Source organism: Myotis nattereri (genome assembly GCF_964212035.1).
Source record: "Myotis nattereri genome assembly, chromosome: 4".
Classification (NCBI taxonomy): Eukaryota; Metazoa; Chordata; class Mammalia; order Chiroptera; family Vespertilionidae; genus Myotis; species Myotis nattereri.
In genome coordinates this window covers 54616186-54634048 of record NC_138079.1, presented here as the reverse complement: position 1 = coordinate 54634048, position 17863 = coordinate 54616186, and the positions used below count along the sequence as shown (strand labels likewise).

At 41.3% G+C, this 17863-nt stretch overlaps 1 protein-coding gene across 2 annotated transcripts in view; it reads left to right on the top strand.

Annotated features, from left to right (window-relative positions):
• Positions 1-17863, top strand: part of ELL2 (elongation factor for RNA polymerase II 2) — a 90463-nt gene that overhangs the window by 11537 nt on the left and 61063 nt on the right. For both annotated transcript variants that reach the window (XR_013995873.1, XM_081089058.1), the window contains exon 2: positions 14119-14166. Coding sequence is in view for 1 of the 2 variants with exons in the window: in XM_081089058.1 (XP_080945184.1) it covers positions 14119-14166 (48 nt within the window). In the remaining variant the exon portion in view is untranslated. The remainder of the gene's footprint in view (positions 1-14118; positions 14167-17863) is intronic.

The following is a 17863-nucleotide window of genomic DNA, read 5'->3' as shown; positions in this document are numbered from 1 at the left end:
ATTATCTACATATATAAAGAGGTAATATGCTAATTGGTCCTAACTGTGTCCCAGTCACAACCATTCAACAGGCTGCGCGCGCACAGGAGCTGGTGGGCAGGGACAGGGGCGGGGACTTGCACCACCGGAACATGAGGCTGCTATCGGGGGTGGCCCCCCTCGCAGAGGTGCGCACAGGCCCACCGCACCACCCGGCCTGGAGGGGGGGGGTGTCAGGATGGGCCCTGTGGCACCCCCATCGGAGGCACGCGCAAGCCTGCTGCGCTGCCGGGCCCAGAGTGGGGGTGTCAGGATAGGGGCAGCCCTGGCACCACCCTGGAGGGGGCCATTAGGACAGGGATGGGGCCTTGGCAGAGAGCTCTCAGCACTCCTGCGTTGGGGTCTGAGGGTGCGGAGAGGAAGGGAGAGCAGATGGCAGTTAGGGGGTTTAGGCCAGGTGGGGAGAGCAGATAGGCAGTTAGGGGGACCAGGCCAGGAGGGGAGTACAGATAGGCAGTTAGGGGGATCAGGCCAGGAGTGGAGAGCAGTTAGGGCCATCAGGCTGGCAGGGGGGCAGTTAGGGGCATCAGGCAGGCAGGCAGGTGAGCGCTTAGGAGCCAGTGGTTCTGGATTGTGAGAGGGATTCCAGATTGGAGAGGGTACAGGCCAGGCTGAGGGAACCTCCCTCCCCCGTGCATGAATTTTGTGCACCAGGCATCTAGTATAGGATAAAGCCCACATTAAGCTCTCTTTTGGAAAAAAAGTGATAGGATGTTATACTTCAAGTATTATTGGTTAAAGGCTGGTTCACAGTAACTAACTTTTTAGCTGGTTCAGATTAGATTTTTGCCTTCTATATTCCTTTAAGAGCTATTTGAAATAGGAAGATTTAAGACAACAGTAATGCTTGTAATAATTTGGCCTGCATCAGTGACAGTTTGCCAGAAGCTATGTTTTAAAACAAGGATTGTGTTAACTATATTAAGTTTTTGACCTCTTCTCACTACTGTTTTGGTAAGCCTTTTTATATTTCACTCTTTTCAATGCTATGATGGCCAGAAAAAGTTTGGATTGACTCACAAAGCAAAATACTAGATTTTGTGGAGCTTAATGACTCTTTTTTGGAGGGTGGGTATCTAATAAAAGATTGGGGGCACAGAAGGAGACAGCCTTTATTAAGGCAGCTTTGGATTATCTCTAAATTTCACATTCATGCTATCATTCTAAACATATTACCAGGCCCTAGCTGGTTTTGCTCAGTGGATAGAGCATTGGACTGTGGACTGAAGGGTCCCAGGTTCGATTCCAGTCAAGGACACATACCCGGGTTGCAGGCTCAATCTCCAGTAGGGGACGTGCTGGAGGCAGCTGATCAATGATTCTCATCATTGATGTTTCTATCTCCCTCTCCCTTCCTCTTTGAAATCAATAAAAATATATTTTTTTAAAAACCATATTACCAGTTTCTGGTAAGAGCTGAGTATATTTGATTTCTTCATGATCAACAGTCTGATTTTCTGGCCTGTTTCCTGCTTTAGCTCCAATTTTCTTTCTCTTCTCTCCCTACCTAGATTTTTTGTTTGTTTGTTTGTTACAGCAGTTAAAATATAATAATTGTATAGTTTTTGCTTTCTCTATCATGAGATATTTTAAAAAACAGAATAAAATAACTTTTTAAAGTAATAAGTCATAAATACAAGTTATTAAAATGGTATAGTACCTCTTTTAGGAATGAAATATAGTCTATCTTATACAAATTGTATACCAGGGAAATAAATACTTTTTGCTGTTTACTTGCACAGGTGAAAACAAATTCAGGTGTCTGATATTTTCCTTAAGCTGTAGTGCAAAACCAAAACTAGTGATCCCCTCAAAGGCTCTCAATTCTTATTTGTTATTAATATCCAGCTTTCAGATGTTTCACTTTTTATTTTTATTTTTTAAAATATATTTAGAGAGGAAGAGAGAGGGAGAGAAAGATAGAAACATCAGTGATGAGAGAGAATCATTGATGGACTGCCGCCTCTATGCCCTTTATGGAGATGGAACCTGCAACCCAGGCAGGCATGTGCCCTGACCGGGAATCGAACTGAGACCTTCTGGTTCATAGGTTGATACTCAGCCGCTGAGCTACCCTGGGCGGGTAGATGTTTCACATTTTATATAACTGCTAGTGGGCCAGTGCACAAATTCATGCGCACTGAAAGGAAATTAATGAGAAGAAATATTTTAATATCTCTATGCGCCGATTCTCTATAATAGAGGTTTCAACCAAATTCACGATCAACAATGACAGATCGAAACACACGCATACAATTGGTGCCAATGAGAGCTTTATAGGTATTGCACATGTGCAAGTCAACATAGCCTTTTATATATATAAAATAAACTTGCTTAATTACACCTGCTTTCTGATGTAGCTAAACTTTTTCCAGCCCAGTGAAACACCCCAAGTTCTCCTTCAGGTAATTGTCAGCAACACAGCAGTAAATATCAACACAAAGCACATTATTATTGTAGATCACGCAGGGAGAACAAAGGGTAAAATATTTAACTGCAGCAGTGTTCGACTATATTCTGCACAGTGAGAAAACCTGAAGTCATTTTCAAGGTCCACCATTTCTTCTTTTTAGTCGGGTCAAGTTTCTAAGCTTTCTAAATCTCCGTTTTCCAGCTAATGAAAAGAAAATAGGATTTCACTGAGTCTCCTATCTACCAACTCCAGGACTTCTGTGAGGATCAAATGAGATGAGGCACAGGAAAACGCTTCACAGACATTTAGTTAAAGTGTGAAATGTTTGTACCTGGCTATAAAGCAAGTCATGTTCATAAGCTGAAGAAACTCCAAGGAGGCTAGTCACTAGGGAGAGGAAGCCAGGCCTTGCTACATGATGTCATTACCTGGCGCTCATAGCCACCATTTCTGGGCTGGACTGGGCTGTGGACCACATTTTGCACCACAGGGTCTCAACAGCATTGGCTGCAATTTGGTGATATGTTGCTCCGGCGTGGTGGTGGGGCCTGTGTCCCACTTGGTGGAAGCCGAGTGTTGCTTTGTGGGCGCCAGGTCCACGTTGCCGTTTCTTTGTAAAAGGCCAGTGCGCATCACGGCAGCTCCTGAATTGAGCACTCGCCTCCTGGTGGTCAGTGCACATCATAGCAACCAGCCAGATGGACACTTAGCATTTAGCATTTTATATATATAGATATTAACTATTTTAAAGAGGGGCAAGAGAGGCTAGCTGTATATAGTATGGGTGGAACACAGTTTTTAAGGTGAGACAGGCCAGGGTTTGAATCTCAGATAATTTATTAGCTATGTAACTTTAGGTAATTCATAAGATTTACCCAAGAAGTGGAAATAATAGTATCTACCCCATAAGAGTGTTCTGAGAATTCCCAGAAGTGTTAATAAAAAATGATTGTAGTGCCTGACACATTTTTAAGCACTCAATAAATAGTGACTAGGTAGCTATAATTGTTTCTTAAAACAACCCCACTTAAAGCACTCACCATTTATAGAGTGTTCTGGTTTTGGTAAAGTTCCAAAACTATTTTTGACTTTGGAATTTTTTTTAGCACTGTCTTTATCATAACTTATAAGGCAGCTTAAGTATTCAGGTAAATATTCGGTATTTACTAGTAATAGATGCTGGTTTGTTGATTTTAAATAATTTAAGAATTCTTAAGTAGTTCAAGAATAATTCAAAAGTTAACTGAGTTAAAGTTCCATGATGGTTTCAGAAGGGAAGCGGAAGGTATTTTAACCTTAGGGAATAAAGTTAGAAAACAGATCTCTACAATGGTTTTCTTAGAGAAATCACGCTTTCTTAGACCAAGAATGCCATTTCTTATGTTTGTATATTCACAAAAACAATGGTGGTTGATAGAGTAAAAATAACCATAGATTTAATTTGTCTACATGCATAAGTAATATATAAACAAACAAGAGATGGTTATAACAACTTTTATAGGGTAAATTTCTTTTGTTCACCTCCAAAGAAACCTGAGCTTTGCTCCTTCTCTTTCATCCTAAAAGAATTATGTCAGAAATTAATATTACTCAGTAAAATTAAGATTACTTAGCAAATTACATATTACTTTTATAGTCCCGACATATTTGAGGAATAGTCCCTGAAACTAAGTGGACATAGAACAATTTTTTGTTGCAGTAGAATTGGCATGTAATGGCACATGTCAAGAGTATAATCAAACTTTTGAGCATTTTAGCATTGCCTACACCAATCATGTCAAACTTGTGGCCCACAATGAATATTTTTGCGGCCCAGCCAATATAAAGGTATGTAAGAAATGGTTTAACAAAAATTTCGTAACTTAATTTTTACAGTATTCTGTTATACATAATTATTAATAATCAACTATAATGATCACTAATGACTGATTACTATAGTCGTGTTGCATTCATTTCCCTTACACGCCTTATGTGCAAGCGAATCATTTCTCTCCACTAATACTAGCAGCAAATATTTTAGCAGCCAAGCCATTAGTTTTGGACTGACTTGTCTGGTGTGTGCAACAGGAAATATTTTGCTTTCAGAGAACAAGAAAAATAGGTTTATTTGCATTACACTTATTAATTTGTGCAGTTATTCAGTGTCTGGTAAGCTAATGTTCAAGAAAAAATAATTTTTATTAAAATGTTCTATTATTTTATGTTAATGATTACTCATTTATTTCAGCCCTTTGTATTCAGCATGTCTCTATCGAAATAAACCTACGTTTCTATGAAACTTGAAGCTTTTGTTTTTTTGCAGCCCACATAAACTTAAACCTTGTTTATTTGGCCCATGTTAGCCTTTGGACTAAGAACTTAAAAGACCTTTTGATTGCAAAACATCACCTTTATCAGGTTATTGAAGCATTTGTCAAAAGGAGTTTCCCTAGCCAGTTCCAGTTTGCATTGTTTCTTGGCTGGATGAAGATACCTGATCACAATTTTACTTAGATTATAAATTGACTACTATTCAGTTAAACCCTATAGTACTTGATTTTTAAAAGAGCTGTTTGGTGTCACTATTTAATTGAAGCTAAAAAATCAAAAGTTGAAGCCCTACTGAAATTTATTTGTAATGGGAATGTACTTAGTGAGTTAAACATTATTTTAAAACATGCCATATCATATTTGGCCACCTATATTTACATGATCATTTAAAAAATGTACAGTGAATTCAGGTTATGTTTGTGCAGTTAGGCTTAAAAACATTTAGATTAAAAATTAACTGCTTGAATCATTTGCTTTTTGACTCTTAGAACTTATTCCTGGTAGCTATCCCATTAATACACTGGTCAGATGCATAAGTGGCATAAAGTTCTAGCTGCCTTTTGCATTTTTTAAAATCTAAAATTGGGGTTAAAATCAATAAAACATTTGAGATTCTCTTCTGTATTTTTCTTTTCTAGGTTGTCAGATATCTTAAGAGAGTTTTTTTAGTAACAGTAATCTTAGTTTTCCAGTTTGGATAAGCACACAACTATTGTAATTTTTTTCATAAATGAAAAATGCTAGCACAAATATTTATTATACATGGTCCTTATAGCAAAAAAAAAAACCCTATTATTTTTATTATTTTTTTAATCCTCACTGGAGGATACTTTTTCCCATTAATTTTTAGAAACAGTGTGGGAGAGAGGGAGGAGGGTGGAAGGGGAGGGGGAGAGGAGAGAGAGAGAGAGAGAGAGAGAGAGAGAGAGAGAGAGAGAGAGAGAGAGAGAGAAACAGAAACATCCACGTGAGAGACACATCAATTGGTTGCCTCCCCCATGCACCCTGATCAGAGCCAGGGATTTAACTGAAACCGAGGTATGTGTCCTTGACTGGGAATTGAACCAGAGGCCCTTCAATCCTCTGGCCAATCCTCTAACCATTGAGCCAAACTGGCCAGGACCAAAACCTATTTTTTAATAAGAAACTGAACTTTGGAAATTGTAGTGGTTTTATGAAATTCATTTTCTTTGGGAACAAAATGCCAGAATAACTGAATGAGCATACGGGCTTTTAAATACTCAGCACTATGAGATAACTGGCTATAGAGACAAGAAAAAGAAAGGGATTCAGGTGGCTGGATTTGAGGTCCAGCTCTGCTAATCATTAGTTTGATGATCCTAAGCAACACACTTTACCTGCTGGAGACTCATTTATCTCCTCCTCTGAAATGGGGAATAATGATACCTTCTTACCACCCAGATTTGGTTTTAGAGGACTCATTTGAGACAATGGGTACAAAAATGCTCTGTGCATTACAAAACTATATAAACAGAACTATCATTTTTGTTGAGGAATCATCAATACAAATAGAAAAATAAGCATATCAGGAGGTTAGGTTCTAAATTCAGTGATAAGGCAAAAAAAAAACAAACAACTGGATAAAGTCAAAATTACTCTTAAAAGTTTCTAAATTGATGTAAAGCATAGTTGTATTGTTTTGTCTATACAACCCTGAATAGTAATCTGTAAGGTATACAAGTATATAGGGTGTACCACATATTTAAAGAGAACATGGCCAAATAATTTTATATTATTTTTTTAGCTGAGCATAATGCAGAATGAATACTTGTAAGCTAAATATGTGTTAGATTCCTCTCTTTCATTATAACTAGGAGTAAGACAATCTATGAAAAAATATATCCCCAACGTAGTAGAATTGTAAACACAGGCATCTGGAAAAACGGCAGCTAACAGGAGTTAATTCAAAGTGGGTATAGGTCAGAATTAGCAAAATGGTGGCAGCATTGTTTTTTTTTGGCCTGAAAAAAATTTAACTTTTAAAAATTTGAATCCTCTCTAGGTTGGGCATTTATTCTTCAGGTGTTCACTCCTTATTGCTTTACACCCTGTCTCACATTTACCTGCCTTATGTTATTAAACACATTAAGTCTTCCATTCCTGATGTATCCAAAGGAAGGCCTAGGTGAGGAAATTAATCTTAAACTTAAATGTTAAGTGAGTGATTAACATGGATTGGCAAAATGTGTTTGGGAAGGTATGCCAGGTTGAAGGAACAGGAAGAAGGTAGAATAATAGAAAAGAAAATGTTCACAAAACAAACAGACAAAAAGGTTAGCATGGCTGAACCACAGTTTAAGTGTAGTATGAAACTGGTTGATCCTGTAGATGGCGGCAGGTCTGTTTTCTATGTGGAGGAGTTTGCTTTGCCTTGATGAAATCCATTGCAGGCTGTGACACATGCTGAGAGTGGTGTCTGAGAGAGCTTCTGCTAGCTATTTGAATTTGGAAGGAATTGAAAGTAGGGAGGAAGGCCTTTATCTAGATCAGCAGTTCTCAACCTGTGGGTCACGACCATTGGAAAACACATATAGCATATCAGATATTTACATTACGATTCATAACAGTAGCAAAATTACAGTTATGAAGTAGCAATGAAAATAATTTTATGGTTGGGGGTCACCACAACATGAGGAACTGTATTAAAGGGTCGCGGCATTAGGAAGGTTGAGAACCACTGATCTAGATCAAGGGTAGGAAACGTCCGGCTCCTTGAAATCATTTGGTCTGGTCCTACCTAGGCATTAGGGGTGAGTTAATTAAATATTTGACCAAATATAGCAGGCTAATTTTTTTTAATATGTATTTTTTATTGATTAAGATATTACATATGTGTCCTTGTCCCCACATTACCCTCTACACCCCCCCCCCCCCCGCTCATGCCCTCACCCCCCCGTTGTCCATGTCCATTGGTTAGGCCTATATGCTTGCATATAAGTCCTTTGGTTGATCTTTCCCCCTTACCCCTCCCCTCCCCTACCTTCCCTCCAAGGCCTGACAGTCCAATCAATGCCTCTCCGTCTCTGGATCAGTCCTTGTTCATCAGTTTATGTTGTTCATTACATTCCACAAATGAGTGAGATCCTGTGGTATTTATCCGCTCTCCAGTTCCATCCATGCTGTGGCAAATGGTAAGAGTTCCTTTTTCTTCTTCCTCTTCTTAAAGAATACCTTTCAGCATTTCATATAATGCTGGTTTGGTGGTGATGAACTCCTTTGGCTTTTTCTTATCTGTGAAGCTCTTTATCTGACCTTCTATTCTGAATGATAGCTTTGCTGGATAAAGTAATCTTGGTTGCAGGTTCTTGCTATTCGTCACTTTGAATATTTCTTGCCACTCTCTTCTGGCCTGCATGGTTTCTGTTGAGAAATCAGCTGACAGTCATATGGGTACTCCCTTGTAGGTAACTGACTGTCTTTCTCTTGCTGCTTTTAAGATTCTCTCTTTGTCTTTTGCTCTTGGCATTTTAATTATGATGTGTCTTGGTGTGGTCCTCTTTGGATTCCTTTTGTTTGGGGTTCTCTGCGCTTCCTGGACTTGTAAGTCCATTTCTTTCACCAGGTAGGGGAAGTTTTCTGTCATTATTTCTTCAAAAAGGTTTTCACTATCTTGCCCTCTCTCTCCTTCTGGTACCCCTATAATTCTGATGTTGGTACGCTTGAAGTTGTCCCAGAGGTTCCTTACACTATCTTCATATTTTTGGAATCTCTTTTCTTTTTTCTTTTTCGGTTGGGTATTTTTTGTTTCTTTGTATTTCAAATGTTTGACTTGATTCTTGGGATCCTCTTATCTGCTGTTGGATCTCTGTAAATTATTCTTTATTTCAGTCAGTGTATGCTTAATTTCTAGTTGGTCCTTTTTCATATCCTCCATGGTCTCACTATACTTATTGAGGGATTCATTAAATTTATCGGCGGTTTCCATAAAATTCTTGAAAAACCTTATAAACGTGGCCTTGAACTCTATATCCAGTCATTTGCTTTCCTCCATTTCTGCCATTTGTGACCTGTTTCTTTGTCTCCGCATTTTGGCTGCTTCCCTGTGTTGATAGAGTGGCCCTGCGCGCCAGGTGTCCTGTAGGGCCCATTGGCTCAGCCTCCCCAGTTACCTGGGGTGGACACTCTTGGTGCACTCTTGGTGCCTTGGTTGTTGTAGGATCACTGGGAGGAATTGACCTCCAGGCCCATTGGCTGTGAGAATCAGCTGTGTCTGAAGTGGGAGAACTTCTGTGCTGAAGACACCCTTCTGGGGCAAGACTTGCTTCAGTGGGGCTTTGGTGCTCACTGAGTCTGCTCCCTGAATGTGTCCCTTATGGATCTGAGGAGTTGCAATCTGGATGGTCCCCCTCTGACCACTGGGTACAGTGGCTCCTGGATCTAAGGAGGTGCTAATTCAGCCTCTGCCTGAGGCCACACAGCAGGAGCCACAAAGAGGCTCAGCTGTGAAGCAATGCAAGCGGCTGTGGGGCCTTGGGCCTTCTCTTGGAAGTTCCGGGTCTGCCTGGCTAGGCTGCAGTTAAGTACATTCACATGGAAAAGCCTCTGCCGCAGCCTGGGTGGGGCGTGGTTTCAGGGAATCAAAGGGCAGAGCAAGCAGCTATGGCTGATTCTCCGCCCAGCCCTAAGGAGTCGCGCGTCTCAGTGACCCGATAATTGCTGCAAGCACCTCTGAGGGAAAGCCGCCCTCAAGTTCGCCCACTGCCCGACAGTCCAGCTTCTCCCCGTATGAGTCCTGGGTCCCCAGAGACTTCCCGGAACCGGAGTTCAGAGCAGTCGGGAGCTTGTGATTCAAAAAGACAGCCGCGTCCTCAGGTGCCACCCCCTTTCCGCGCACGCACGAGCCGCCGTACCTCTCCACTTCACCTCCGCAGCTGCTCTGGCTCTCAGTGTGCTTTTCTTTCCTTCTAGTTGTAGAATTTACACTCAGCCAGCCTTCCTGTTGTTCTGGATGATGTCCACTCTGTCCTTTGCGGTATTTTTCAATTGTTGTGGGAGGCGGCAATTTCCCGGTGTTTATCTATGCCGCCATCTTAGTTTCTCCCCAGCAGGCTAATTTTTAAGTTGGTAATTTTGCATGGCCTGCGAATGATATTATAAATATCCAAATGGCCCTTGACAGAAAAAAGTTCACCACCCCTGATCTAAGTACTTGGTGATAAGGGCTTGAAACAGACAGAGGCTTCCAAAGGTGAGACTAAGCTTAATTTAAGGAAGTTTGGAGCTAACTGGCCAGAGATGATGATTGGGACCTCTGGAGCCACCTTCACTTCATTTTTCTTTGGTGCCTGGTAGTCAAGCTTTTAGCACATTTTATCTTTCTTCCATCGGAATGCTTGTTCCAGATGAAGTAATACTAACTTAGGCCTTTCTCACCAGAGTATCTCCAAATAAAGAATCCCCTGGAGCTAATCCTTTATCCTAGCCCCAATCCGTCCATCTCCATCTTTCGTACACATGACTGAAGGGACTACTTTCCCTGAAACACTTCTTTCAGCAACTCCCTCTCTTGTTCCAAAACTTAGATGAGTCTCCAATTAGTTGTCAGGTCTAAGGCCCTGCCTGAGAGGGTAATGGGAAGGATTAGGGTGGGGTTATTTCACAGGGTGATAAATCTTTTGAAATCCCAGAGGTCTGAAATTTAAATTACTGATTGTCCTATTTATTCTGTAGTGGATAGAAGCAAAACTGAAGACAAATTTTCAACCCAAGGAAAGATTAGACAGGGATTTCCAGGTCCAATTCTTACCCTTTGTGTAGTGTTTCAAGTATGAAAGAACTCTACACAGAGAGACATTTGTCCTTTGCCCACATAGTATTCATTCCTGTCTCCTTGCTTTTCTGTTCAGGCAGAGCACTTTTCCCTGGAGTTAGTATTTTCTAAATTGCTACCCAAGATCCACCCTTTCCACAAGATCTTTGGCTTTTCTAGTATATCTTATAACCTATAATCTTCTTCCCTTTTTGAGAGTCCTTACTACACCTCCTGGTAGTACTTAGCCTAGTATTTAATCATTCTCTAATATTCCCTAACTAAAATGTGAACTGTCTGGCATGAAGGAATAGGCCCCCACACTCTTGAATTTCTCATAGCAGATGTGTGTGGCACACCAGGTAGTAGAAGAAATGCAGCATGACAAAATAGGAGGATTGAGTCCTGAGTCCCAGCTTAGTTAGTAATGGGACACATTGCCTAAGGGGGATGGGCATCCTATCGAATAAAAAGGAAATATGCAAATTGGCCATCACTCCAATACACAAGATGGCCACCCCCATGTGGACACAAGATGGCCGGCAGGGGAGAGCAGTTGTGGGTGATCAGGCCAGCAGGGTAGGGCAGTTGGGAGAGACCAGGCCTGAAAGAGAGGGCAGTTAGGGGTGACTGGGCCAGCAGAGGAGGACAGTTGGGGGCGACCAGGCCTGCAGGGGAGGGCAGTTGGGAGGGACAAGGCTTGCAGGGGAGGGCAGTTGCGGGGGGGGGGGGACCAGGCTGGCAGGGGAGGGCAGTTGGGGGTGACCAGGCCAGCAGGGGAGGGCAGTTGGGGGTGACCAGGCATGCAGGGGAGGGCAGTTAGAGGCAATCAGGCTGGCAGGGGAGCAATTAGGCGTCAATCAGGCTGGCTGAGGAATGGTTAGGGAGTGATCAGGCTGGCAGGCAGAAGCTTTTAGGGGCAATCAGGCAGGCAGGCAGGCGAGCGGTTGGGAGCCAGCAGTCCTGGATTGTGAAAGGAATGTCTGACTGCCCATTTAGGCCCCATCCCGGTGGGAGAGAGTGCAGGCTGGGCTGAGGGACACACACCACCACCTCCCCAACCCCCTCCCCGCATGAATTTCATGCACTGGGCCTCTAGTTAACTATATTATCCCTGGATCAGAATTATGTGATTCTAGTGGCCTACAATTGACTGATAGAATATGGTGGGGGTGAAGAGAGAGAAGACTATAAATTTAAGGTTGTGATCCCGGAGAACTAAAAAGATAGAAGTACCCTTGATTAAAAAGTGGGAAAGAGGTGCCAACTTGGGGGGTTGAAGTGGGGTGGTTTAGTGTTTGCCAGTTTTGCTGTCATTGAGTAAGGGAGGAAAATGTAACCAGCCTCAGAAATGTTCAATGTTTGTGATTTGAAAGGAGAGCCAGGAGGTAGGACTGATGGAAATATTGTGAAAATTTGAGCCTAGACCTGTGTTACCCAAATTGTAGGGCAACTTCTACAGAAGAAAGACTACTTTAGGCTTCTCCAGGCTTATTGCTATTAGTTCAGGAAGAAGTTTAGGTCTGAAAGGTAGGTTTGGGTAGGGTTTTCTTTCTCTAAGGAAATTCTAGCATTAATCTATAATTTGTATATTCATAAAAGACTATGACTTAGAAGGAATCACTATTAAAAATCATTTTACAATTTCAATCATTATCTTTTTATCTTCCCTTTAAAAAAAAAAAAAAACAACAACCCACTTCTCACACACTAAAAAATGAATTTGTTACAAGTATTACTTTGAGCCTGCTGATAAGTCTAGAGTTTAGTGATCATTTTAAGGTAGTAAAACAATGATAATAGTATCTATTATAATGTTTTTTTCCAAGATGTTTATCCATTTATCCTATATAATAAAAGGCTAATATGCAAATTGTTCCCATGGGTGGGAGTTCGACTGACCAGGAGTTAGATGTGCGCTAACCACCAGGTGGCAGCGTGGAACATGGCAGGCATCGGCAATGCGGTGCTGGCAGGTGGCAGTGGAGGCACTGCTGGACCCAATGGGCCCCGATAAGAGTGGGACCGCAGCGGGATGGTGGAGCAGGTGAGCGGGCGGAGCCAGGCCAAGGTGGGTGCGAGTGGGGGCCCTAATTGGCCCACCGGTCACCCCACAGACAGCGATCGGTAACTGCAATGGGGAGGCGGGGCTGGAAAGCAGACAGCACCAGGCCAAGGCGGGTGTGAGCGGGGACCCTGATTGCCCTGCCGGTCACCCCACAGATCAGCCTTGATCACCGGCCAGGCCTAGGGACCCTCCCTATGCACAAATTTTGTGCACCAGGCTTCTAGTATAAAATAATAATAGAATGGTTAATGCTACCATGTGCTTTTATATTTAAATAATCTATCTTTTAAGAAGTACTCATCCTTTCATCTAACTCTTTAGTTTATTGTAATACGGATTAATAAACTTTTAAATCTGCAGGTAATGTGCAGTGGTTGAAGGGAGGGGAACATGGGTGCCTGGCTCTATTTTATTGGAGATCAAGATGAAACCAGAAGCCACTGTTTCTGTTTTTGTGTACTGTATTTGGATATAAGGATATGAGGACTAGTTTACAGGTTGATATGTTATTATTAAATGTTACTCATATCTGATTTCCTTGTGAATTTCTGTTAACAATTTAGAAAAGCATTCCCATAAAAACCATTCTGGTGACTGTAGATATAGGATATCATGCCTGAGACTATGGTAGATATTTATAATTACAGCTTTTCTTAAAATATTAAAGCTATGAGAATTCATTACAAAACAAAATATTGTTATAGAAATTATAATATTCTCCTAGTAAGCATCTTGTGAGAAAATTGGTAACCTGTTTGACCCTTAATTAGAAACTAATCTCTGGTAAAATGTGAGAAAATAGAAACAATCATTCAATCTCAAATACTCCAATTTTATATTTCTTTTAATTTTTAAGTATTTTTTTAAATTTTATATTTCTAATGTTCTATTAGGGTTTTGGAAAATTCCTCCAAATATCTTTCCTATCTCCACCACTTTTAAAAACATATGAAGAGCCCTAGTCAGTTTGGCTCAGTGGATCAGAGCGTTGGCCTGCAGACTGAAATGTTTCGGGTTCTATTCTGGTCATGGGCACATGCCTGGGGTTGCAGGCTTGATCCCCAGTAGAGGGCATGCAGGAGGCAGCCAATCAGTGATTCTCTCTCATCATTGATATTTCTATCTCTCTCTCCCTCTCCCTTCGTCTCTGAAATCAATAAAAATATATTTTAAAAAGTATGAAGAAACTAAGCCAGAGTATGATTTTTCAATGTACTAGTAAAATTGAATTTGTATACTAATCATATTTTTACCAAATTGTATCAGTCATTTAAAAAAACCTGATCAGCTATACTGCCAAAAGATACCTTTGGTTGTATTATTCAGAGAAATGTCAATAGTGTGCTACTGTTCATCAATGCATCTTAATAAAGTGATGTGTAAACCTAAGTACATGATGAAAAAGTATTTTCACAGACTATACCACTGACCAAATGCACAGATTTAAAGTTTAAACGTTTAATTCTGTGTCACAGTAATCAAGTTTGACCTGTTTGTTTCTTATGTTTCTTTTAACAGAACTTAATTCCTTTTCGACCTTCAATTCAGTTCCAAGGGCTCCAAGGGGTGAGTACTCATTGATTTAGCAAGAAAAGCTATTATTTTCATACATTGTTTTACCTAAGTCTTAAAATTTGTTTTCACCTGTGCCTCTTAATGTACTCATATTTTATGAACTTTGTGACTAAATGTAAATTTCTGACACCTTTACAACACTTGAATTATCTTCTTTTTAGTTAAAAAATAGTTAAGATATACTTATTGAGTAGATTTTTGCAAATCATGGGTAATTGCATTTTTTAACCATTTTATTGCAATGTAACATATTCAAAGTATAATGAGAATGTCTTGTTTACCACAATCCTATATAATAAAGAGGTAATATGCAAATTGACCATCACTCCAACACACAAGATGGCCGCCCCCATGTGGTCAAAGATGGCCACCATAAGATGGCCAGCAGGGGAGGGCAGTTGTGGGGGATCAGGCCAGCAGGGGAGGGCAGTTGGGAGGGGCTAGGCCTGCAAGGGAGGGCAGTTGGGGGAGATCAAGCCTACAGGGGAGGGCAGTTAGGGGTGACCAGGTTGGCAGAGGAGGGCAGTTGGGGGCAACCAGGCCTGCAGGAGAGGGCAGTTAGGGGGGACCAGGCCTGCAGGGAGGGCAGTTGGGGGGAACCAGGCCTGTAGGGGAGGGCAGTTGGGGGGGACCAGGCCTGTAGGGGAAGGCAGTTGGGGGGAACCAGGCCTGCAGGGGAGGGCAGTTAGGGGCAACCAGGCCAGCAGGGAGGGCAGTTGGGGGTGACCAGGCCGGCAGGGGAGGGCAGTTGGGGGTGACCGGGCTGGCAGGGGAGGGCAGTTAGGGGTGACCGGGCTGGCAAGGGAGGACAGTTAGGGGAAAGCAGGCCTGCAGGGAGGGCAGTTGGGGGTGACCAGGCCAGCAGGGGAGCAGTTAGGCGTCGATCAGGCTGGCAGGGGAGTGGTTAGGGGGTGATCAGGCTGGCAGGCAGAAGCAGTTAGGGGCAATCAGGCAGGCAGGCAGGCGAGCAGTTGGGAGCCAGCAGTCCTGGATTGTAAGAGGGGTCCCAGATTGGAGAGGGTGCAGGCTGGGCTAAGGGACAACCCCCACCTCATGCACGAATTTCATGCACCGGGCCTCTAGTTAAGTTATAAAGAGTTATTAATTTCAGGCAAATTCTGATTATGTGATATTGTTTTTATTAACAACTATTCTATTTAATTTCTTTGATTGTAGATACTAGGAAATTAAATGTATAGATAGAAAATTGAGTTTTTCCAGTACACAGAATAAACAACGAGTTCTATTTTATTGCACATTTAAAAACATAATAAATGATAACTCCTAATAAAATGCACCTATGAATTTTCTGTTTATAATAGATGATAGACCTTACAGTACTGTCAGTATTATTTATTACTATTACTATTTAATATTAAATAAATAGACACAGTCATTCCGTCATCTAAATTAACATGCATTTCTGAATTTGTCTCTGTATAGTATAGTATGGAGAGTTGGAATATCTGTAAATAGAGTTAGCCTATAGAGAAAAGGCAAGTTGGGGAGGCGGGGAGGTTATATTTCTGCTTACTATAAATCTACATACTTACGACTTTTATCATGTCACAAAATGCAAAGTTCAATGTAAATAAACCCAATCTTTCTAAACTTTATAAGTTGAAAACATTTCAAGAGTTGAGATTAGTTATATCATTCAACACCAAGTAAGAGTACTTTTAAATTTTGTGTAATGCTAACTTGAAAGAGATGTTTGTGTGTAGATGTCAGAGCTTTACGTGATAGCTTTATAAGAACATCCTTTTTTTTTTTCTCCCAAGTTACCAAGTGTTCATGAATGGGATTGTAATTGGAACAAGGTTCTCCTGAATTTTGTTTTATAGCTTTTTAGGTAGTCTTTAGCACATGCTGATTCTGTCTCTTTTGTTTTTTTGTTTTGTTTTTTTGAGGTGTTCATTTCAGTTGTTTACTTAAGGCTTCTTAAAAATTTCTGGAAATTTTTAATGGTATTAGTTATATCTTAAGAGATGTTCCAGAGGCAGGCCTGGGTCCATGTACCCTGGAGGGCTCTACAGAAACAGTAAAGGGTTATGTTGACACAAGAAACACTCAGACCTGCAAGAATTTTTATGAGTTTATTTGAGCCAAACTGAGGACACTTGCCAGGAAGCAAAATCTCAATGGATTGAGAAAATGCTCCGGAAAAATGGCAGGTTTTTGTTTCGTTTTGTTGTGTGTGTTTTGTTAGTGTATGTTTATTAAACCTGGGGACAGTGAATGGTTTAGGATAGAAGAAGCAACTGGTGAGAGCCTAGGTGGGGCTGCTTGGCTCACTGGGAAGTCAGAGGAAAGGGGGCCTTGGAGACAGGTTTAGTGGGTTAGCCCAGGACAAGCTGCCACTGCCCTTTGCTCCCCTGATTGTAAGTCTTGTGGGTACCCTTAGAGTTTAGGAGATGCACACCTGAGAGGGAAGAAAGGCATGGGCATGCTCCCAGGAGGGAGAGCACATCTAGCTTTAGCACTTATTGTATACATCGGATTCAAAGGGGGAGATGTAGATGGGTTACATGAAATTTGCTGGTGATTAGGGAGACTAGAGAAAACAAAGCAGGAAATCTCTGGGTTTGGATAAAAAGTAAAAGGAATGGACATACACTTCTTTTGCATAGGTGGATATAGGATAGTTAATAATTAACACGATAACAATAACAATGAGGGGCTCTGTAGTCTTCTGCTCTGGTGGGAAATAGTGCCCTGAAGGATTTGGTAAAAGGAAATTAACCCTAATTTTCCAAAGGTATGTTATCCTAGATGCAAAAAGATAATAACAGACAGGCTCATTTAAGGTAAAGATTGACCTTTGTCAAGGAAGATGCTGGCCTAGATCATGACTACTCACCATGACTTGCTTTTATATGGAAAGTTTTTATTTCAGACCAACTTATATCATTACTTTAGGTCTCAGAATTTATAAGGTCTACTATACAGGCCTCCCCTGAGCTTGTCAAGGAGGAGAGGGCAAGACCCTCACTCACAGCTGCCCCTTTGGGTCTGCTTCTGCCTTAAGTCTCTCTCCCAGTTAGAACATGGATGCCAGGGCAATGCAAGTGAATAACATTTTCTTAGGGAACACCAGTTTGGATTGAATAATGATGAACCAATATGTGCAGGCTTTCAAACTCTTGATTCATGCAGACATATGCAGCTTTTATCAGTCTTAAGGAATATAGTTTTCCTACCAATTGCTCTCAGGCTGTAGGCATCATTGCAAAGCAGGCAGTTTATATTTGAAACCTTGTACATCCTTTTCTGAATTCGACTACTTCCCCCAAGCTTGTCTGTCTCAGCTTCCCCAGTTTATCTATGCAAGCTCCATTCTCTCTCCCTATTCCATCCTCACCTGAGTATAATTCATGATAAAAGTAATTTGGATATAAATTCCTGATAGGTTTAAATTTTAATAGGTATTTTAATTTTAGCAGATAGGCTTTTTAACTCAAATGAATAGTTATTGGATTTCATAGAGTAGAAGATAGAGGGGTGAAAGAGGAGGAAGTTGCAGACTGACAACTGTGGGATATGTGGCCCAACCTTGCTTATTGTGGGTTCTGTATCCTTGTCCCCTCCACCCCAACTGCTGTCCACTTTTTATTCTAACTGGGAACAAAATATATGGACTCAGCATTGTTTCATAGCCTGCAGCTGCATTCCATCTGCCCCTCCCCCC